Source organism: Rana temporaria, chromosome 1, assembly GCF_905171775.1.
Source record: "Rana temporaria chromosome 1, aRanTem1.1, whole genome shotgun sequence".
NCBI lineage: Eukaryota > Metazoa > Chordata > Amphibia > Anura > Ranidae > Rana > Rana temporaria.
The window spans coordinates 24,068,937-24,093,363 of NC_053489.1; the positions used below are offsets into that span (position 1 = coordinate 24,068,937).

At 45.9% G+C, this 24,427-nt stretch overlaps 1 protein-coding gene across 2 annotated transcripts in view; it reads right to left on the reverse strand.

Moving 5' to 3' along the window:
• The window catches only part of LOC120925327 (phospholipid-transporting ATPase ID-like), a 186,498-nt gene that overhangs the window by 85,532 nt on the left and 76,539 nt on the right, over window positions 1–24,427 (reverse strand). For both annotated transcript variants that reach the window (XM_040336013.1, XM_040336014.1), the window contains exon 2: window positions 21,928–22,007. In XM_040336013.1, the coding sequence (XP_040191947.1) occupies window positions 21,928–21,970 (43 nt within the window). In that variant the 5' untranslated portion in view covers window positions 21,971–22,007. The remainder of the gene's footprint in view (window positions 1–21,927; window positions 22,008–24,427) is intronic.

Here is a 24,427-nt window from a genome sequence, read left to right on the forward strand (position 1 = left end):
ACCACGTGTACCTCAGACCCCTGCACCTCAGACCCTGTGCACTCTAGACCCCGTGCACTCCAGACCCCGTGCACTCCAGACCCTGTGCACCCCAGACCCTGTGTACCCCAGACCCTGTGTACCCCAGACCCCCTGCAACCTAGACAGTTTATTCATTATGGCCACTAGATGGAGCCGAGGAGCACAGGAAACACATCTTTGTAACAAGAGATACAATGTAACAGATGTAGAGAACACTGCAGGGAATGTAACGAATGATTACAGGTACAAGCCGTGCTTCACACCCATGTGGTTCTGAAACTTCATTGTGATTTCAAAGCCGCACATCGGTGCGATCTTCACTGCCGATTGCTCTGTGGCTTGTGACTTCATATAAGAGAATCCTATTCACATCGCAATGGAATCTGTAAAACGTAATGCAGGAGCCTTTTTCCATAATTGGCGCAACACGAGTCACGGTGATATCAACGGTCCCATTTCCGGCAATCAGCTGCGACTTGTCATGCGATTTGGAATGGTTAAATCACATGACAAGTCACACTAGACATGGGCGGTTCGTTTCCAATTAAAAATTGGATGAATTTTCGTTATTTGGAAATTCGGATGTATCCGAATTTTCGAATTAGAATAGTGGCCAATTTTAAAACGAGTGTAATTTTCGAATACTTTTCAAATTTGAACATTTTTCCAATTTTCAAAGAGAATAAAATAGAATAGAAAATAAAGGAATAGAATAGGAAAAAAAAATCTATTCTATTCTTTTATTTTCTATTCTAATTTATTCTTCTGGAAATTGGAAAACTTTTCGAATTCGAAAACGTTTTTGCAAATTTTTCGAATTCGAAAACTATCCAAAATTGATTCGAAAACTTTTCGAATTCGAAAACTATTCAAAATTGATTCGAAAACTATTCAAAATTGATTCGAAAACTGTTCAAATTCTAAAACTGTTCAAAATAAATTCGAAAATTGTTCAAAATTTATTTGAAAACTTTTTCAATTCGAAAACTTATTCAAAATTGATTCGAAAACTTTTGAAAACTGAATTTGAAAACTGTTCAAAATAAATTCGAAACTGTTCAAAATTAATTCGAAAACTTTTTCGAATTCGAAAACTTTTCAAATTTGAAAACTGTTCAAAATTAATTCGAAAACTTTTCAAATTTGAAAACTATTCAAAATAAATTCGAAAACCGTTCAAAATTAATTCGAAAACTTTTCGAATTTGAAAACTGTTCAAAATAAATTCGAAAACTTTTCGAATTTAAAAACTATTCAAAATTGATTCGAAAACTTTTCAAATTCGAAAACTGTTCAAAATAAATTCGAAAACTGTTCAAAATAAATATGAAAACTGTTCAAAATAAACTTTTGAATTCGAAAACTATTCAAAATTGATTCGAAAACTTTTCGAATTTGAAAACTGTTCAAAATTAATTCGAAAACTTTTCGAATTTGATTTGAAAATTTTTCGAATCGATTCAAAAACGAATAAATGTAACGAATCCCGAAAACAAATTCAAATGAATGAAACATGGTACACACTTGTGTCGGTGGTTGTTGCTGCGGCTGCACACCCGAACCCGCACAGAAAATGCAGGCGATGCCCATGGGTAGCAAATAATTCTCATGGCACTCACTGGAAATCGCAGAAGCTGCTTCCCATACTGGGAATCGCTCTGCACTTGCAGTTTCCATATGGGCTGCAATTCAAATGAATGGGCTGCCATGGCCCACACAACGCAGCTCACAGAAGTGTAAACCTAGCCTAATTTGCATAGATATTCATTCATCGAAACTGCATTTAAATTAATTCTGTGCAAAACTGAATGTTCTCAAACTATATTTTATTTTTATAGACATGTGCAATTCGTTTAGTTCCAAATAAAAAATTTTTATGGATTTTGACAAATTTGTTTATTCCGAAAAAACTGAATTTCTGAATTTTCGGATTTGCAAAATTTCGATTTTTGAAAATTTCGAAAAATTTGAAATTTCCGAATTTTTGGAAATTCCGAAATTTGAAAATTCCAAATGCCATAATTCGAAAATCCGGCATTCAAAAATTCAGAATTCGAAAACCCAAAAATCCGAAAATTGGAAAACTCGTAATTTAAAAATTCGAAAAACCGAAAATTCCGAATTCCAACTTTTCGATTTTCCGAATGACTGAATTTTCGAATTGGCAAGATTCCAAATTCCGAAATTTTCGAATTTTCGAATTTCCGAAATTCAGAATTTTCTAAATTTGAAATTTCTGAATTCCAAATTTTCGAAATTTGAAATTTCTGAATTTCGAATTTTAGAAATTCGAAAATTTACGAATTAAAAAAAAAGCAAAAAAACGAATGAAGAGCAAATTAACAAATTTTTTGGCATGTCTAATTGACATGTGCAATTAGTTTAGTTCTTGAATTTGTTTTTTAACGAATTTTGACAAAGTTGTTAATTCTGAGATTTCAGAATTTCAATTTTTTTTATTTTCGGATTTCCGAAATTTCGAATTTTCGGATTTCCGAAATTTCGAATTTTTAAAATTCCAAAATTTATGAAAAAAAGCAAAAAAAAACAAATGAAACAAAAAATAACATTTTCTGAATTTTTCAATTTTCTAATTTTTGCATTTCCGAAATTTCTGAAATTCCGAATTTTCAAAATTACAAATTTACAAATTTCCGAAAAAAGCAAAAAAACGAATGAAACAAAAGCTAACGAATTTTTCGGCAGTGCACATGTCTACTAGACTAGACATGTGCACTCCTGAAAATGTTTCTAGTAGACATGTGCACTGCCGAAAAATTTGTTAGCTTGTAGCTAGTAGACATGTGCAATTCATTTAGTTCTGAATTCGTTTTTTAACAAATTTTGACAAAGTCGTTAATTCTGAAATTTCCAAATGTTTAAATTTTCGAATATTTGGATTTTCCGAAATTTTGAATTTTCGAAATTCCAAATTTCCGAATTTTCGAAATTCCAAATTTCCGAATTTTCGAAAATTCCAAATGTACGAATTTACGAAAAAAGCAAAAAAACGAATGAAACAAAAAACTAACACATTTTTCGGCAGTGCACATGTCTAGTAGACATGTGCAATTCATTTGGTTCTGAATTCGTTTTTTAACAAGTTTTGACAAAGTTGTTAATTCTGAAATTTCCGAATTTCCAACTTTTTCAATTTTCGAATTTTGGGATTTTCGGATTTCCGAAATTTAGAATTTTTTGAAATTCGAAATTTACGAAAAAAGCAAAAAAACAAATGTAACAAAAATTAACAAATTTTCCGGCAGTGCAATTCTTTTAGCTCTGAATTAACAAATTTTGGCAAAGTTGTTAATTCCGAAATTTCCGAATTCTTCAATTTCCGTTTTTTTGGGGGATTTTCGGAATTCTGAAATTACGAATTTCCGAATTTTTCGAATTGCAAATATTAGAATTTCCGAATTCCAATTTCCGAATTTCCGCAAAAAGCAAAAAAGCGAATGAAACGAAAACAAACACATTTTTCGGCAGTGCACACTATGACCACTAGATGGTGCTATCTACGGCAGAAAATAAATATTCTCCTCAGCTCCATCTAGTGGCCATAATGCTGTATTTTTTCCCCATTCACACATTCGATCTGCCTAGAATATAGCCACAGAGTACATTCGATTTTGCGCAGTTTCAACGAACAAACAGCTATGCGTATTTTTTTTTATAAAGCCCTTAAAATTCAAGTAGGGGTCCCCATGGGCTCTTGTCTTTTTTAAGAAAGGCTTTTATAAAATTGCATATAAAAAAATTAAATAATAAAAAGGCGCATTGAGGGTGAGGTATAAAACCTCCCAGACCACAGAACAATGGAGGCGTGAAGCCAATCATAGCAATAAAGCTACAAAACAAGAAGCAGACAGGTATAGAGAAGTCATTAAACATAATGAGGGACGCCGGGGGGGGAGTCACCACTTTTGTTTCATGGACATGAACAAGAACTGGGACCAAAGTCTTCACTAGGGACTAATAATAACACAACGATATCACACAGAACAACCAGGAAATAAAATGTTGTCACTTTTACAAGGAAAGATCGTTCTTTATCTGCAGGATGTTGCCCCTCCCGCCATGTCCTACGTTCACCAGATGGGGGCAGCCCATTGCTTGCTGCGTCCTCACAATTTTAGAGGAATATGTTGAACTGTGTTTCTGGGATTTCATTGGCTGATGTAGGCGCCTCCCCTTTTTTTGGGGGGGGGTCAAGTTTTTTTTTTACTGCATCCAAAAGGCATTTTTTTCCCCTTGGATTTTAAACTTAAAGGCATAGTCCACTTTTTGAGCCAAACACGGTCACATAAACCAATCTCCACAAAACGCCTCCGCTTACCAGGGTGTTCTTTGCAACATCTGAGGGTGCACTTAGCTTAGTCTGCCACTAGATGGCCCTGTCCTAAAATCGTGTGTAATAGGGCACTATGTAAGTGGGTGTTAGGTCCCCTTTTAGACGAAGCCTTCCTATAGCGATGTAAAGGGTGGAGTTAGTGCCAGGGTGGGAGGAGCCTAGGAGAATCGGAGGCATGAAAGCCAAACACCTCACAGCATGCAGGTGTAGCCAGCTAATGCAGAAGGACCGGGTGAGATAGCAGTGGATGGGGTCAGATTTCAGCTTCTCCAGCACCTGAATGCAGGCGGGAGAGAGAGAGGAGAAGAAGCCGGGTTCCAGCTTCTGCAGCCCCTGAATTCCGGCGGGAGGGAGAGGAGGAGAAGCCAGATTTCAGCTTCTGCAGCCCCTGAATGCAGGCGGGAGAGAGAGGAGGAGAAGCCAGATTTCAGCTTCTGCAGCCCCTGAATTCAGGCGGGGGAAAGAGGAGGAGAAGCCAGATTTCAGCTGCTGCAGCCCCTGGATGCAGACAGGAGAAAGAGGAGGAGAAGCCAGATTTCAGCTTCTGCAGCCCCTGAATGCAGGCGGGGGAAAGAGGAGGAGAAGCCAGATTTCAGCTTCTGCAGCCCCTGAACGACAGCAGGAGGGAGAGGAGGAGAAGCCGGATTTTAGCTTCTGCAGCCCCTGAATGCCGGCGAGAGGGAGAGGAGGAGAAGCTGGATTTCAGATTCTGCAGCCCCCAAATTCCGGCGAGAGGAAGAGAAGACGGATTTCAGCTTCTGCAGCCCCCGAATCCCGGTGGGAGGGAGAGAAGGAGAAGCTGGATTTCAGATTCTGCAGCCCCCGAATTCCGGCGGGAGGGAGAGAGTAGGAGAAGCCGGATTTCAGCTTCTGCAGCCTCTGAATTCCGGTGGGAGGGAGAGGAGGAGAAGCCGGATTCAGCTTTTGCAGCCTCTGAAACCCGGCGGAAGGGAGAGGAGGAGAAGACGGCTTTCAGCTTCTGCAGCCCCTGAATGCCGGTGGGAGGAAGAGGAAGAGAAGCCGTAGTTCAGCTGCTGCAGGAGAAAAATACCGGGGGATCGGTAACAGTAAATGCCACCACCACTCCGGTCCAGGTCAAGGAAGGGAAGCAAACCAATCTACCCATCACCTACCCGCGAGGTGGCCAACCCCTGACCTAGAAAAACGGAAACAAAGTGCTACCTGCAATGTGTCCCTGTGGGGACAGGAGGAACTTAGGGGAACATCAGTGAGATTTCTTCTTTAAGGGCCCCCCTCATCTTTCTGATCTCCCCCCTTATCTTTCTGATCCCCCCCCTCATCTTTCTGATCCCCCCCCTCATCTTTCTGATCTCCCCCCTCAGATGAAGCTCCTCTAGTGATACAGAATATGAATTTTCTTCATAGTAACTGTTTAGAAATCCACAAACTTCATATCTGATCATCTCATAGAGTCCCCAAACCCTTTCCTTTATATATGAAGGTGTAAATAGGCAGTCCCGGGCCCCATAGCAATCCCGGGCCCCATAGCAGTCCCGGGCCCCATAGCAGTCCCGGGCCCCATAGCAATCCCGGGCCCCATAGCAGTCCCGGGCCCCATAGCAGTCCCGGGCCCCATAGCAATCCCGGGCCCCATAGCAGTCCCGGGCCCCATAGCAATCCTGGGCCCCATAGCAGTCCCGGGCCCTATAGCAATCCCGAGCCCCATAGCAATCCCGGGCCCCATAGCAATCCCAGGCCTCATAGCAATCCCGGGCCCCATAGCAGTCCCGGGCCCCATAGCAGTCCCGGGCCCCATAGCAATCCTGGGCCTCATAGCAATCCCGGGCCCCATAGCAATCCCGGGACCCATAGCAATCCCGGGACCCATAGCAATCCTGGGCCCCATAGCAATCCCGGGCCCATGGCAATCCCGGGCCTCATAGCAATCCCGGGCCCCATTGCAGTCCCAGGACCCATAGCAATCCCGGGCCTCATAGCAATCCCGGGCCTCATAGCAATCCCGGGCCCCATAGCAGTCACCGGGCCCCATAGCAGTCCCGGGCCCCATAGCAGTCACCAGGTCTGGTATGGTTGTAGTTACACTCTAGTCGTCGATGTATCTACTAAACACACTAAAAGTTATTCTGATGTAAAAAAAAAATCCCCCAGTCTCCGCCTCTCTCATCACCTGACAAGATCATTGGGCGAACAAACGCCATGACCGCGGTCTAAGTTGTGTAAAGAAAAAAAAGGGGGGGGGACTTTTAGTGATCCCTGGGAGTGAATATGTAATATATAACCCATGAGTCATTCCCAGACGGGACAACACGTGATATTCTCTCTATATTAGGTGAATGACCTAACATTATATTATTGTGGACCTTCATTACTATACAAATTCCTGGCCTATCACATCGCTTTTTTCATCCTCCCTTTTATCCTTGAGCTCTCCAGTCCAGTGACTTTGCCTAGACTAAGATGATGTCATCGGCGTTCACGAACCACGAATGCAAAAAAATAGAAATAAAGTCCTTTTTTTTTAACCACTTCAATACCGGGCACTTCCCCTGCGCACCCTCGCGGGCACGCGCCGGCATGTTATCCTGCTGGACGTCATATGACACCCAGTCACACCGGACGTCATTCTGCTATAGGGCGGGAAGTGGTTAAGGACTGAACATTACATAAAACCTCAGGACGTGATATATTTTCTTAAAGTAGACACCCTAGAGAATAAAATAGTGGTAGTAGCATCTTTTTTATGTCACACGATATTACCGCAAAGGTGCGCAACCCACCTTTAGGGTGACTGCATTCCAGGCCGGTTGCACGTGCCACACAGTGTTCCTGGTTCCGGAACCACGTTGGTCCAGAACATTTAAAGCTGTGGCGGGGCCCCAGTAATCGACTGGGTCCCCAATCCTGAGAAGATCCCAAGCGAGATAGCTGTTCGGTTGGGAGTCCATCTGAGGAGAGCCAAGAGAGGCTGGCGATCCAATAGGGTCTCCACAATCCACCGGCAATCCACCTGTAAACTACACTGACTCAGGAGGTCCACCACACATTGACTCAGGAGGTCCACACACTGACTCAGGAGGTCCACACATTGACTCAGGAGGTCCACCACACACTGACTCAGGAGGTCCACACACTGACTCAGGAGGTCCACCACACACTGACTCAGGAGGTCCACACACTGACTCAGGAGGTCCACCACACACTGACTCAGGAGGTCCACACACTGACTCAGGAGGTCCACACACTGACTCAGGAGGTCCACACACTGACAGAGGAGGTCCACACACTGACGCAGGAGGTCCACACACTGACTCAGGAGGTCCACACATTGACTCAGGAGGTCCACACATTGACTCAGGAGGTCCACACACTGACTCAGGAGGTCCACACACTGACTCAGGAGGTCCACACATTGACTCAGGAGGTCCACACACTGACTCAGGAGGTCCACACACTGACTCAGGAGGTCCACCACACACTGACGCAGGAGGTCCACACACTGACTCAGGAGGTCCACACACTGACGCAGGAGGTCCACCACACACTGACTCAGGAGGTTCACACACTGGCCCAGATTCAAGAAGCACTTGCGCCCGCGCAACCATAGTTGCGCGGCGCAAGTGCTTACTTGCTCCGGTGTAACGAGTGCTCCTGATTCAGGAACCTCGTTACACCGAATGCAGCCTAGGATGTGACAAACATAAGCCTCCTTATGCCTTCACATCCCAGGCTGCATTCTTGCGTTGGCCGCTAGGGGGCGTGGCCTTTGTGATCGGCGTGTAGTATGCAAATTGCATACTACCACCGATTCACAAAAGTTGCGCGGGCACTGCGTACGCAAGGTACGGAGTTTCCGTAGGGCGCCTTTAGCATAAGGCTGCTCCTGCTAATAGCAGGCGCAGCTAATGCTAAAGTATAGCTGCGCCTCCCGCCCGTGAAATTTAAATTTCACGTCGTTTACGTAAGTGAACCGTGAATGGCGCTGGACGCCATTCACGTTCACTTAGAAGCAAATGACGTCCTTGCGACGTCATTTGCCGCAATGCACGTCGGGAAAGTTTCCCGACGGAGCATGCGCTGTTAGCTCGGCGCGGGAGCGCGCCTAATTTAAATGATTCCTGCCCCCGGCGGGATCATTTACATTAGGCGCCCTTACGCAGGGCTAATTAGCATAGCGCCCGCGCAATTTACGGAGCTACTGCTCCGTGAATCGCTGGGCAAATGGAAATATTTGCGTGGGAGCAGAGAAAAATCTTTGCTCTTTGCCCACGCAAATATTGCTCCATTCTACCTGAATCTGGGCCACTGACTCAGGAGGTCCATACACTGACTCAGGAGGTCCACACACTGACTCAGGAGGTCCACACACTGACTCAGGAGGTCCACACATTGACTCAGGAGGTTCACACACTGACTCAGGAGGTCCATACACTGACTCAGGAGGTCCACACACTGACTCAGGAGGTCCACACACTGACTCAGGAGGTTCACACACTGACTCAGGAGGTCCATACACTGACTCAGGAGGTCCACACACTGACTCAGGAGGTCCACACATTGACTCAGGAGGTTCACACACTGACTCAGAAGGTCCACACACTGACTCAGGAGGTCCACCACACATTGACTCGGGATCCAGGCCAAAGTCTATCAAGGAGGATCACCTCCGCTACCTCAATCCTAAGGAGGGTCTGTGGCAGAGACTTTTCCTCTAAGTTCCATATGATACTCTGGCTGCCAGGCCAATGAGTGAGACTTGTCCAGGTACGCTATACCCACTCCGGCTGCCAGGTCAGTGAGAGGTACGCTATACCCACTCCGGCTGGAGTGGCAAAGAAGACTAAGTGTTGTTGGAAGCAGGACTGTTTCCCTATTGCTGCGCCTGAATTTGCTATTTCTCCTTCTCCTTCAATGCTTCTATCACCGCAAAGTTTTATTGTTTTTACCCGGCTGGGTAATAAAGAGCACAGCAAAGAGCACCTGTCATGGACATTCCTTTAATGCTACATCCACCATACACCCTTAGAGGGCGGAGGAGCCATGAGGTAACATGCCACCTAAAACAAACCAACAGCTCCTTCGGGGGTAGTGCTACACTAGTTATTCCAGGAAGAGTCTCCATAGGACGTAGACACTCGGGGCCCCTCGGGGACCCTCCCTGTGTACAGGAACCCGCACCGCATATCTCACATATCATCATGTAAATATTTGGATTCTCCCAGATGTTCAATCTTGTGTTGGAAACATCCACTTCAGACCTTCTAAACATGTGAGGGGCCCCAGTGAGGAGGATTCCACCAAGCCTCTGTAATTTCTTGTACTGACTCAGGAGGTCCACCACACACTGACACAGGAGGTCCACACACTGACTCAGGAGGTCCACACACTGACTCAGGAGGTCCACCACACACTGACTCAGGAGGTCCACACACTGACTCAGGAGGGCCACCTCACACTGACTCAGGAGGTCCACACACTGACTCAGGAGGTCCACCACACATTGACTCAGGAGGTCCACACACTGACTCAGGAGGTCCACCACACACTGACTCAGGAGGTCCACACAATGACTAAGGAGGTCCACCACACACTGACTCAGGAGGTCCACACACTGACTCAGGAGGTCCACACACTGACTCAGGAGGTCCACCACACATTGATTAAGGAGGTCCACACACTGACTCAGGAGGTCCACACACTGACTCAGGAGGTCCACCACACACTGACTCAGGAGGTCCACACACTGACTCAGGAGATCCACCACACACTGACTCAGGAGGTCCACCACACACTGACTAAGGAGGTCCACACATTGACTCAGGAGGTCCACACACTGACTCAGGAGGTCCACACACTGACTCAGGAGGTCCACACACTGACTCAGGAGGTCCACACACTGACTCAGAAGGTCCACACACTGACTCAGGAGGTCCACCACAAAGTGACTAAGGAGGTTCACCACACACTGACTAAGGAGGTCCACCACACACTGACTCAGGAGGTCCACCACACACTGACTTAGGAGGTCCACCACACACTAAGGAGGTCCACCACACACTGACTCAGGAGGTCCACCACACACTGACTCAGGAGGTCCACCACAAACTGACTTGGGAGGTCCACCACACACTGACTAGGGAGGTCCACCACACACTAAGGAGGTCCACCACACACTGACTCAGAAGGTCCACCACACACTGACTCAGGAGGTCCACACATTGACTCAGGAGGTCCACACACTGACTCAGAAGGTCCACACACTGACTCAGAAGGTCCACACACTGACTCAGGAGGTCCACACACTGACTCAGGAGGTCCACACACTGACTCAGGAGGTCCACACACTGACTCAGGAGGGCCACCTCACACTGACTCAGGAGGTCCACACACTGACTCAGGAGGTCCACCACACATTGACTTCTACAGATGGGGATTTAGCAGATGACTCTCACCTGGAAGTGCATTTGGTTGAAGTGAACCTGTCATTACATAGGCCAGCAACTATTTCTATGGTCAGCACTGTAAGCTGCAGGTACAGGCGATGTAGGGGTTAGTCTGGGCATCTCTGCCAACTAGCTGGCGCTTTCAGTGTCCACTTTCCAAGACATGAAGGGTGACACCAAGATAACTTTATCGACCTTTTTCCAGGAACTTACAGGGCGGTTCCATCTACTTGGATACGACTAATGTTCCACCAAAGCCACGTTCAGATACACTCACCGGCCACTTCATTATGTACACCTTGCTAGTACCGGTGTTGGACCCCCTGCCACGTTCAAAGTCACTTAAATCCCTTTTCTTCTACATTCTGATGCTCAGTTTGAACTTCAGCAAGTCGTCTTTACCACATCTAGATGCCTAAATGCATTGAGTTGCTGCCATGTGATTGGCTGATTAGCAATTTGTGTTGCCAAGCAATGGAACAGGTGTACCTAATAAAGTGGCCGGGGAGTGTATGTGAATATAGGGCTACCACAGGGCACAAGTTATGGAGGTGGCAATGACCAGGTTCTTGCCTACTCAAGACACAGTCTATTTATTTATGGTATTGCGCTGCCTTTCACCTTCTTAGATCTTTGCAAGATTCTGTATCTACAATCAGCCTTATTTCTTATTTATTCAGGAGGCACGAGTATTCTCTCTTCATAAGAGAAACTGAGAGGCCCTCTTCAGGCGGGGCGCCAAGACAGCTGCCTCAATGGCGTTACCTTGAAAGATTTCCAGATTCTGTCACACTACATCCATTGACCTGCAACTCCGGAAATCAAACTTCAGCCAGAACTTGTTATCTTCCAATTCTATCGTTACCGGTAACTTTACTTCTTCATCTCAGATTTCCCCGATTGGCCCCGTGGTCTGATCTGTGGTCTGGAGCAACCCAGTGACCCGCTGCCAACCCCTGAAGTCTGTCTAAGCAGCCCGAAGGAAGAGTCCCCTGTCTGCACTATGTGACCTGGATAATTCGAGATTTTCCTAGCTTGTGACGGAAAATATTAATTATATGAAGACAGGAGGCGAGTATCTTATGCATTATCTTTCTTTAATAATGCCCATAGCAGAAATACAGTAAACATTTATTGTAACTTAAAAAATTCAAAGAACTACCCTTCCCAGCAGTCCCTGGGCCAACGTAGCCCCTCCCAGACCGTAGCCTATATAAGGGACTGTCTGAGGTAACCTATTCCTCTTTCTTCGTGCGAATTAGCGTAAACAGGAACCGAAAGTCCATTTAGACATCTCCGCGGCTGCCGGGAACCTTCCGACCGGAACACGACATCCGAATCTGGAGGGAACGAAAAGGACAAGGCCAACACGGACCAACTTCATCCAGACCAACTTCATCCCAACGGGGGACTGTAGGAAACCCAAACCATTAGGAGCCAACCGGTCAGTCGTCTTCAGGAACATGGACCAACGGATTCATCTGCGGTGAACTAAACTCATGGGTCGAAACGGAACAGCCATCTCAACTCCCGGGGCGTATCAGCCTCCGACTTGCAGGATGCGTGGTTCAACAGCCTAGAACGAGAGAGAGACAACACCGTGATAGGGTGGGGTCGGGAGGGAAGATACTCGCCTCCTGTCTTCATATAATTAATATTTTCCGTCACAAGCTAGGAAAATCTCGAATTATATATCAGACAGGAGGCTCATATCTTATGCAAGTTCAAAGCTATAACAATGTATATATAAATGATAACAATCGGAACAACTACAAACTGATACAGATATGTGTTCCTCCGGTCTGAAGCAGAATTGGCGGAAGGTGATCGGGACGACCAGTCCGCCGCTAGCCGTAAGTCCTAGAGGGAGTCGTTCGAGGTGACGACTTTAGTGATGGGCACCTAATGGGGTTATGTCAAACCTTATCCTTTCCATGACCGACCGTGCCCCTCTGGTTAGCGTAGCCGCGAAATCCAGAAATTGAGGTTTAACGTGGAAATAAGGGATTGGGAGAATTGCGAAGATCACAGCGGGACCGTCAAGGGCTCGTAAGCCTGTATAGAGCGGAGCACGCATAGTTGTGGATGCGCGGGGAAGAACGGGTAGAAAGCCGATGGAAGACCCGTCGCTGGCCTACACACGATGGAAAAAACCTGACTCACTGAGATGAGACCCGACGCCTGGCTATGTCCCACGTCGTGAAGCCTGACACACGTAAGACGGAGTCAGACACGAGAGGGCAGTAAGCTGGAAGGACAATAACCTCAGGACAGAGTGAGATTGTCCCCCCCAGTCCGAGCGCATGGTCAGGACCTAGGTCACATCCCAAGAGTGCTGATACTTTGGGCGTGGAGTGCGTTGAACTCAACGCCTGTCAAAGTCGGTACACCCATAGATGTTCACCCACCGGTAGTAAGACTACAAGGGAGCGGTAGGCTAGAGTCGCAGAGCGATAGACGTTAAGGGAGCCATAGGACCTCCCGGATTCAAAAGAGTCCGTCAGATAGTTGGTCACTACAGGCAGACGCCTGAACAGGCCAACCTGTCCTTGATCACACCAACTAGAGTCCCCAGTTAGATCGAGATGTCGATCTAGCCTCGGGGACCAGGCCCAAGCAAGGAGACCCCAGCTGAACTTTTAAAGATCGCTGTCCGCGACCGGCACCCCGAAGCCACCCAAGCGGGGCGAGGTAGGATGAGCGCCGTGAGTAGAGGGTGCAGATCCTCGTTCGGACTGGCAAGGAGATGAGGGGGGTGAGTAAACAACCCGGGGAGATCCACCGACATCCCCAGAAGGAGGGGAAGCCTTGGTTACATCGGCCACCGCAGAGTGAACCGCACGACTGATGTTCTCATGTCTGTAATGTGAAGGAGGACCCTGAGGGTCAGACGAATGGGTCCATAGTTTTTAGCAAGGATCCCATAGGTGAGCGAGGGCCAGGAGCATTGACCGGCGAAGCCGCCAGTCGCCGGAATCGGTTGGGTAACGAGAATTCCAATCCGCCATCATATTGGAAGTGCCTGGGGCATATTCCACAACCGGAACGAAGTTGCGTTCCAGGTATAAGTGCCAGAAGTCTTTGGAAGAGCCGCTAGGATTCTGGATCTGGGACCCCCCAAGCGATTGACGTACTGGACCGCGGTTACGTTGTCCATGCGCAAGAACACACAGTAGTTGGACGTGTGTGGTAGCAGAGTCCTGACGGCAAGAAGGTCGCCAGGAGTTCTACGTGTTGACATGCAGCAGAGACTCCGCTGCGGACCAAGTCCCTCTTGCGGACGAGGGAGCGCACCGAGCACCCCAGCCGAGGCGGATGGCATCCGACTCTATGACGAAGTCCGTCGTGGAATTGAAGATGGTCTTGCCGTCCGATCGCCGGCCTGACACAACCACCACCGTAGGTCCAGCAGCGTGTCCAAAGCGACTTCGTCTGCACAATGAAGCCCCTAGCGAAGACGCAGGGCCCTGAGTCTCTGGAGGGCTCGATAATGAAGGGGGGGGCCGGAAAAATGGTCTGGATTAACGCCGACTAGGCGAGCCAATCCGCGTAAGGAGACCCGTAGTTTGCCCAGTAAGATATTGATCTCTTGCAGATGGCGGTCAATTGGTCGTGGGTAGCCGAAGGACCGCTCGGCTGGTGTCCACCAAGAACCCGAAAAACTCTATCCCCTGCGATGGGGAGAGGATAGATCCCCGTGATCTATGGGGAGTTGTCCGGGAGGCGTGTTCGCTCGCCAGGCGAGGAGGACGAGCCGTTAAGAGTAGGTCGTCCGAGTAGATAACCAACCTCACCCCTCTGAACCGCAGAGGTGAGATTTTACCGCAGGGCGATAACCGCCACCCTTACCTGGCCAGGAAGATGGTACTGAGGAAGCCCGGAGCCCTACCGACTTGTAATATCTTTATCCGCGTGATCCCGAGTAGCATGCCCTCGGTGGTATGGCCGGGGTCTGATTCGGCTAGGTGGAACCGCTGGGGATCAAATCTCATTGAGATTGAGCGGCGGTGTCCTGTCGGACACGTAGTGTTTGTGCATCCCAGGAGGCAACTGCCCGTTGGGCCCAGCCCCTGAGTTGGGCTGGGTCGAACGTTAGTTCAGCGGTAGTAGTCTGTTTGCTAAGGCGTAGGCTGTGGTGATAGGACCAAAAGGTCTAAGACCCTGGCCTGAATGGTCCGAAAGGACCTCTCTATTCCCTTCTTGGGATACTTCCCGTGTTTGGTGAGATACCTCCAGAGTATGGGGTCCACCCCGGGAGTATGCACAATCTTATTTGGCAATGGAAGGGGGTAGAACGCCCTCAATTTGTTTCGGTGGGGTTTACCGACCGATGTCCGGGTCCAGTATTGATATATTGGGCCACCTCGGGTAGAGGTGCCCAGTCACCGGAGTGAGGATGGCAATCGCCCCCGGATCGACAATGGCTCTCCATGAGAGTCCAATAATGTTCCACCCTGGTACACAGGGTTGGCGTCGTCATGAAGCGCCATGTGCCCACTGCTCAAATAATCATCATCATCCTCATCATCTTCATCCTCAGACTCAAAGGTGTTAGCCGCCTCGGACGACTCTGGAAGAGTCCACGAATGGGTCTGGCTTAGTCCGTCTAGCGGATCGCTGCCTCTGCCTGTGCATCTCCCCGAGGCTCGGGGGTCGATCGGAGTCTGGGAGAGCAGTGGGTCGGCAGTCCTGGTGGGGTACTGCCTGGGGCATGTTATTTACTTCCCCTGCCGGGGAGTCGGGGGCCACAGAAATGTGGCGGTGTTTTGGAGACACCTAGTCCCTCTTAGGGGCGGTAAACCGTTGCCGGATGGTCCGGACATAGGGGGTGCAGGCGGGTTGGGATAACCGACGCCAGGGCGGCCCGGACGGATCTACCGATCAGATTTTTAGAAAACCTGTGATAAAATTATTTATTGGTATAATTTATTTATTTATTTGTATAATTTATACATTTCTTTGTATATTAAAATATTTATTTATTTATTTATTTGTTCAGTAGAGTACATGCCAGGGAAATAAATTCCCCAGAGACATAAACCGATGATTAGTATAATATTTATTTAATAATATATTCATTTATTAATATAATATGATCTATATTTATAAAATATACATCATATATTTTGTCATATCAAATTAATCATATAATATTATATATAATATATAACCATAAAATACTTATTCACCAATATATGTATTATTATTTATTTATTAAACGTATTCATTTGTTTGTGACAGTACAGTGAGGGGAGTGATTCCCCACAACAATGGAGCCAAGCATGAGGACCCGCGTCCTGTGCCTTGTATCGCACCACGCACACTGGCGTAGCGATGCAGGGGGAGCGAGGTCCTGGCTCATTTAAATTATGTAATTTATTTATTTATTATATACATTTATTTTATTTAATTATTCATTTAGATTTGAATATTTAAATTATTTAGAATATTTCATTCAAGTATTGGAAACCTGAAGGAAAATAAATATATATATTTATTTATATATTTTGATCTCGACTTGGAATGATGTACTGCCATCTAGTGGTCGAAATGAGATCTCTCATCCTCCTGTGAGGTTACACTGCCATCTACTGGCTGCAAATATGAAGGAACAGCAGCAGGTTCCTGACGAGATTTCAGCTCCAGAGGCGAAGTCTCGCGAGACTACGGCCTCTGGAGTCCCTATTGGTCCGAGGGACGGAGCGGTCGATGAGAATCGCTCTTTCCCGTCCCGCTCGGAGACTGGGGGGGGGGGGGCGCCTCCCGGTACCGAGAGAGGCACCGTTGTGACGGCGAGGAGCGGCCGCGGCGGAACTCCGCCCCCCGACCTAAACTGTATGCATTGAAATGGATTGTAGGAGTGAGGCAAGGTTCGTTCCCTCACTCATACAAGATTATCACTGTGAGGGGAGAAACTCCCCACTACAAGACTAGACATGCGGACCCGCATTCCAAGCCCTGCCCCGCACGCCGCACACTGTCGGAGTGATGCAGGGGGGGAGAAGAAGGGAGGTAGGAAAAAGGCGCCAATGTGTTTAAATGGCGCCGTCCTACCTCCAGTCAGAAACTGTGCCGAGTGTGCTAGAGCGCACCAGGAAGGGATGTGCATCGGCCGCAGCCCAACCGGGAGGCCGGGAATGGAGTACAAAGCAAGGGGACAAACAAAGAAAAACGAGCAACGGTTTTTCAGAGAATAACCATTAAAAAGCGCAATAATGAGCTCAATAATTGTACAAAAATGTACACAGTAGCGGAGAGCTGCGTCCCCTACAAAAGGATGTTACATAAAATTACATTTAAAATTAACATTAAATTAAAATGAAATTAAAATTACATTAAAATAAAATTAAAATACAATAAATAAAGGCGCACCGTAGATAGTGAAAAACTATCCACAATGCCACAGATGTCTATATTATACATCAGATATTAAAGAACAAACATATAACACATAGGAATACTTATCTCTGCCATGAGCAGAAAGAAAGAGGAATAGGTTACCTCAGACAGTCCCTTATATAGGCTACGGTCTGGGAGGGGCTACGTTGGCCCAGGGACTGCTGGGAAGGGTAGTTCTTTGAATTTTTTAAGTTACAATAAATGTTTACTGTATTTCTGCTATGGGCATTATTAAAGAAAGATAATGCATAAGATATGAGCCTCCTGTCTGATATATAATTAACGTGTCACCTATCAAGTACTCAGCACACAACCAGATAATATAAATACACTATAGTGCCAAAAGTATTGGGACGCCTGTCTTTACACGCAAATGAACTTTAACCACTTAAGCCCCGGACCAATATGCTGCTAAATGCCCAAAGGCGTTTTTACAATTTGGCACTGCGTCGCTTTAACAGACAATTGCGCGGTCGTGCGACGTGGCTCCCAAACAAAATTGGCGTCCTTTTTTCCCCATAAATAGAGCTTTCTTTTGGTGGTATTCGATCGCCTCTGCGGTTTTTATTTTTTGCGCTATAAACAAAAATACAGCGACAATTTTGAAAAAAATGCAATATTTTTTACTTTTTGCTATAATAAATATCCCCCAAAAACATATATAAATTTTTTTTTTTCATCAGTTTAGGCCGATACGTATTCTTCTACCTATTTTTGGTAAAGAAAATCGCAATAAGAGTTTATCGATTGGTTTGCGCAAAATTTATAGCGTTTACAAAATAGGGGATAGTTTTATTGCATTTGTATAAAAAAATTTTTTTACTACTAATGGCAGCGATCAGCGATTTTTTTCGTGACTGCGACATTATGGCGGACACTTCGGACAATTTTGACACATTTTTGGGACCATTGTCATTTTCACAGCAAAAAATGCATTTAAATTGCATTGTTTATTGTGAAAATGACAGTTGCAGTTTGGGAGTTAACCACAGGGGGCGCTGTAGGAGTTAGGGTTTACTTTGTGTGTGTTTACAACTGTAGGGGGGTGTGGCTGTAGGTCTGACGTCATCGATCGAGTCTCCCTATATAAGGGATCACTCGATCGATGCGCCGCCACAGTGAAGCACGGGGAAGCCGTGTTTACATACAGCTCTCCCCGTTCTTCAGCTCCGGGGAGCGATCGCGAGGGGGCGGCTAGAAACGAAAAGCCGCGCCGTCATCCCGGATCGAAGGCAGGGACGTATATATACGCCCATCTGCCTGTCCGTGCCATTTTGCGGACGTAAATAGTCGTGCGGCGGGCATTAAGTGGTTAATCACATCCCAGTCTTAGTCGGTAGGGTTCAATATTGAGTTGGCTCCGCCCTTTGTAGCTATAACAGCTTCACCTCTTCTGGGAAGGCTGTCCACAAGGTTTAGGAGTGTGTCTATGGGAATGTTTCACCATTCTTCCAGAAGAGCATTTGTGAGGTCAGGCACTGATGTTAGACGAGAAGGCCTGGCTCGTAGTCTCCGCTCTAATTCATACCACAGGTGTTCTATCGGGTTGAGGTCAGGACTCTGTGCAGGCCAGTCAAGTTCCTCCACCCCAAAATCACTCATCCATGTCTTCATGGACCTTGCTTTGTGCTCTGGTGGGCAGTCATGTTGGAACAGGAAGGGGCCGTCCCCCAAACTGTTCCCACAAAAATGGGAGCATGAAATTGTCCAAAATATCTTGGTATGCCAACGTCTTAAGAGTTCCCATCACTGGAACTAAGGGGGCCAAACCCAACCCCTGAAAAACAACCCCCCCCCCCACACCATAATCCCCTTCCACCAAATGATTTGGACCAGTGCATAAATCAAGGTCCATAAAGACATGAATGAGCAGGTTTGGGGTGGAGGAACGTGACTGGCCTGCACAGAGTCCTGATCTCAACCCGATAGAACACCTGTGGTATGAATTAGAGCGGAGACTACGAGCCAGGCCTTCTCGTCCAACATCAGTGCCTGACCTCATAAATGCTCTTCTGGAAGAATGGTGAAACATTCCCATAGACACACTCCTAAACCTTGTGGTCTTCCCAGAAGAGTTGAAGCTGTTATAGCTGCAAAGGGCGGAGCCAACTCAATATTAAACCTTACGGAATAAGACTGGGATGTCATTAGAGTTCATGTGCGTGTGAAGGCAGGCGTCCCAATACTTTTGGCAATATAGTGTATATTCCAGGTGCATAAAAACAAAAGGTGGTATGGATACATTAAGCAAGAGAGCAGTAAGGGAAAGCATTCTGTTCCAGACTGGCCGGGAGGAGAGGCAGGAAGACGATAGCGAAAATGAATTTGCTAATGTCACACAAGTGGGTGGGCTCAGGGCGCAGTGCTCTGCGCCCTCGAGCCCGCCCATTTTGAAGCCAATTAGAAGCCTCAGGTTCTAATCACATGCTTCAAAAAAAAAAAAAAAAAACCATAGAAATCCATATGTCCAGCACCCTGCATGGGAGATTAGGGGCCAGGAGCACGGAAATTACGGGGGGCGGCGCCCCTGTATGAGTGCCCACCACCGGTACCAACCATGTGCATTTTTTACTGTTGTTGTAGGATTACATTGTTCTGATGTATGCTGACATCTACTGGTGGTTTTAGGGCCACTACATCTTGTTTACTTATGTGATTTGGTATATCCCTCCGTTCTCCCCACCTGTTTAGTGCTAGTTAGACCCTCCCGTATTCCTCCATGTTCCCCCAGTCCAGTGTTTCTCAATTCCAGTCCTCAGGCCCCCCCAACAGGTCAGGTTTTCAGGATTTCCATTATTTTGCACAGGTAATTTGATCAGTTTCACTGCCTTAGTAATCACCACAGCCTTTTCATCTGAGGGAAATCCTGAAAACCTGACCTGTTGGGGGGGCCTGAGGACTGGAATTGAGAAACCCTGCCCCAGTCAGTGTTAGTTCTTTGCCGGGACAGGGCTTGGTGTCAGGCAGGAACAACATTCTCTGTATTACACTTATCTCAGGTACAATCGCATAGGATTCAACTTGTGTCTTATTGAAGAGTTAAAGAGGAACTGCAGTCTGCTCACATAATTTGTAATAAAAACATCTTTGCCATTCTGAAGCTTCCCTCCAACCACTTTGCATATTATGTTAGATATACTGTGATTCTGTACTATGCCAAATATGCTGCAGAAATCTCCCTCCACTGAGTCTGGCTGCAGCCATTTTAACTGTGGGCAGCTGAAGCTGCTGCCTGTTCACTTCCTGGATTTAAACAGAGGCACATCTCCAGCTCTGCAGCTCTCATTGGCCCTCTTATGACTCACCCCTCCTCCCTTCCTGGCAAACTCTCACGAGAGAGAGAGAGCTGTGCATGATGTCATAAGCCTAGGCTAATGACCAGACAAAAAACAGGAAGTGGGCTGTGTAAGGAAACAGGAAGTGGGCTGTGTAAGGAAACAGGAAGTGGGCTGTATAAGGAAACAGGAAGTGGGCTGTATAAGGTATTTACTGGCAGAAAAAAAAATATGTACTATCCAAAGTTAAAACAACAACAAGGGGAGAAGATTTAATAGATAAAAAGATGATTTTTTTTTTATGCAAGACAAGTTCACGGCCAACAGACAAAAGTCCTACGCTTTGTCTGTGGAAAATCCAATCTTGTGTCTGTAAGGCTTTAATCTGATCGGATTTCCAACGGACAAATCCGTGGGATTTTGTGCCAACAAACACGAAACTACGAGGGTTTTTCAGCTCTTTAGCGCCACCCTTTGGGCAACTTCTGCTATTGTTGTTAGCATTGGTTCCAAGCATGCGTGTTTGTACTTTGGATTTTAGTCCGGCGGACTTGTGTGCACGCGATCGGATGATCCGACGGAACACATTTGTTGTTGGAAAGTTTGAGAGCATGGCTATCCCACATTTGTTGTCGAAAATTCCAACAATTGTCCGATGGAGAGTACAGATGGTCGGATTATTCCGACGAAACCCTTCCATCACACAATTGTTGTTGGAAAATCTGATCCTGTGCACGAGGCTTTACAGTTGATTTTCTTAGAAATGGACCACAACCTGAGTGGAAAAGCCTGTCCCCTGCCAGCATGCTGCAGAGAAGGACCCTTGCTCTATGTATGGAAGCAGCGGTCTCTCTACAGAGGTCTGGCACACTCCCTGCTAAGCCAGACCTAGAGCTCCCCCAATCCGTAGGTCGTTAGGAGCTTTGCTGATTGCAGAGCTATTGGTCTAACTCAGCTTGGTGCCATGTCGGACCTCTGCAGAGAGACCACTGCTTACACAGAGAGAGAGAGAGAGAGAGAGCGGATTCGTCTGTGCAGCATGCTTAGGGTTGCCACTTTTTTCTCAAGCCAAACCCGAACATTTTAGCGGCGCACAGCAACTTTTTTTTCCAATATACATATGTAGGATTGTAACAAACCTGGGACACCTTTGGGCACTCCAAAGAGAATAGTAATGCGGCGCACATAGTGCCCCCCCCCCCTACCCTCCTGTCAAGCCCTGTTCTGAGCCACATTCCTGTCTAAATGATGTGTCTGGGTTTCAGGTGGACTGAAACCCGGACACATGAGTCAAAACCCGTTACTGAATCCCGGACAGGTGGTAACCCTAAGCGTGCTGGCGGGGGACACCATCAGAAAGCTGCGAGGCAATGTTACCCTCAAAACAGGACAATCACAGCTTAAGATAAGATTGCACCATGTGTGGTACGGTGTACACCGCAGTCCGGGAACTGACCTTCTTGCTTCTTCCTCCCACAGTTCAGTCCAAACAGAGGCATTCCCAAACCGGACTCCGGCTACAATCCCATGGAAAGTCTGCAGAGAGAGGACATTGCATTAGAGAAGATACTGCCATGTACACATCCCCTATACACAGCCCAGGCAATTTCCGTGCCCCCCCCCCCCCCCCCAGGTTTTTACAGCTGGTGTCAGTGGAAAAAGTTATCTCAGTGTCAGTGTGTAACTGCATGACATAGAACAGAATCACCAAGCTGTGTTTACAGAACGCTTATCAGGGTCATCTCCTCCCGGACCTGAAAACATAGAGATCCTTCTTACATAATGTGCGCTCCCTGCATTACTCCCCGCGTAGGAAAATAAAGGGAATCTATGATAATTTTGGGGATCATTTTTATTTTACATTCATTTAAAAGTTTATAGTTTTTCAACTATAGTTATTTATTTATATTAAGACAGAGAACAGCAGAAGCCGATTCCCTTCGGACTCTCTCTTCCTTTCTCTCTGATTGAAATTTAGTTGTCTGCAGCAGACGGGGGTGGAAGTAGTCACCGCTCTGAATCCGATTGAAACTTGGTAAGAGTTACCTTGTACACAGCAGGCAGGGAGGGAGGAGAGAGAAGATTTCTGCTCCGATTTAGTCACTTGTCTATGTAAATTTGGGCTTTAGCTACTGAGCTCTGTAAACGGAAGGATTTTTTTTGTAAGCAAAGTTTATAATAAGAGCATTGAAAATATATGAATAAAAGCAGTGTTAATTTTTCCTTTTTAGGCCAGGGTCATCTCCTCCCGGGCCTGAAAACAGATCCTTCTTACATAATGTGCGCTCCCTGCATTACTGACCGTGTAGAAAAAATAAAGGGAATCTATGATAATTTTGGGTCAATTTTATTTTACATTCATTCTAATTATTTATTTATATTAAGACAGAGAAGAGCAGAAGCCGATTCCCTTCGGACTCTCTCTTCCTTTCTGTCTAATTGAAATGTAATTTTCTGCAGCAGGCAGGAAGGGTGGAAGTGTGATGGAGTTAATAAAATGATTATTTTGTGTTTATTTTGTGTTTATGTTATTTTTCTCCTAACCACTCAAATATTGCTTTCCTTTCTTATATTGTTTTATTTCTTTTATTTCTTGATCTATATATATATATATATATATATATATATATATATATATATATATATATATATATATAGATGTGTGTGTGTGTGTTGCAACAGTATTATTTTCCTTGAAAAAGGGTCATCTCCTCCCGGGCCTGAAAACAGATCGTTCTTACATAATGTGCGCTCCCTGCATTACTGACCGTGTAGGAAAAGACAGTTATAAAGGGAATCTAGGATCGTTTTGGGTCAATTTTATTTTACATTCATTTAAAAGTTTATAGTTTTTCAACTATAGTTAAATTTTTATATTAAGACAGAGAACAGCAGAAGCCGATTCCCTTTGGACTCTCTCTTCCTTTCTCTCTGATTGAAATTTAGTTATGAAGCCACTTGTCTGCAGCAGGCGGGGGGTGGGGAAGTAGTCACCGCTCTGAATCCGATTGAAACTTGGTAGGAGTTACCTGTACACAGCAGGCAGGGAGGGAGGAGAGAGAAGATTTCTGCCCTGATTTAGTCACTTGTCTATGTAAATTTGGGCTTTAGCTACTGAGTTCTGTAAACGGAAGGATTTTTTTTTTTTGGTAAGCAAAGTTCATAATAAGAGCATTGAAAATATATGAATAAAAGCAGTGTTCATTTTTCGTTTTCAGGCCAGGGTCATCTCCTCCCGGGCCTGAAAACAGATCCTTCTTACATAATGTGCGCTCCCTGCATTACTGACCGTGTGGGAAAAGACACTTATAAAGGGAATCTAGGATCATTTTGGGTCAATTTTATTTTACATTCATTCTAAAGTTTATAGTTTTTCAACTATAGTTATTTATTTATATTAAGACAGAGAACAGCAGAAGCCGATTCCCTTCGGACTCTCTCTATGTTTCTCTCTGATTGAAATTTAGTTGTCTGCAGCAAGCGGGGGGTGGAAGTAGTCACTGCTCTGAATCCGATTGAAACTTGGTAGGAGTTACCTTGTACACAGCAGGGAGGGAGTAGAGAGAAGATTTATGCTCCAATTTAGTCACTTGTCTATGTAAATTTTGGCTTTAGCTACTGAGCTCTGTAAACAGAAGGATTTTTATTTATTTTTTTGTAAGCAAAGTTTATACTGAGAGCATTGAAAATAGATGAATAAAAGCAGTGTTCATTCTGACGTCAGATTTCGATTTAGTTTTAGCCTTTTCGACCAAAATGCCATTTTAGTTTTAGCCCTATTTTAGTCATCTAAGTTGTCGTATTTTAGTTGACTTTACATTTTAGTCAAATAAAATCGAATGGGTTTAGTTAAATTTGAATGCATTATTTAACCACTTCCCGCCCGCCATATAGCAATATGATGTGCGGAAAGTGTTTCCATTAGCCTGACCGGACGTCATATGACGTGATCAGGA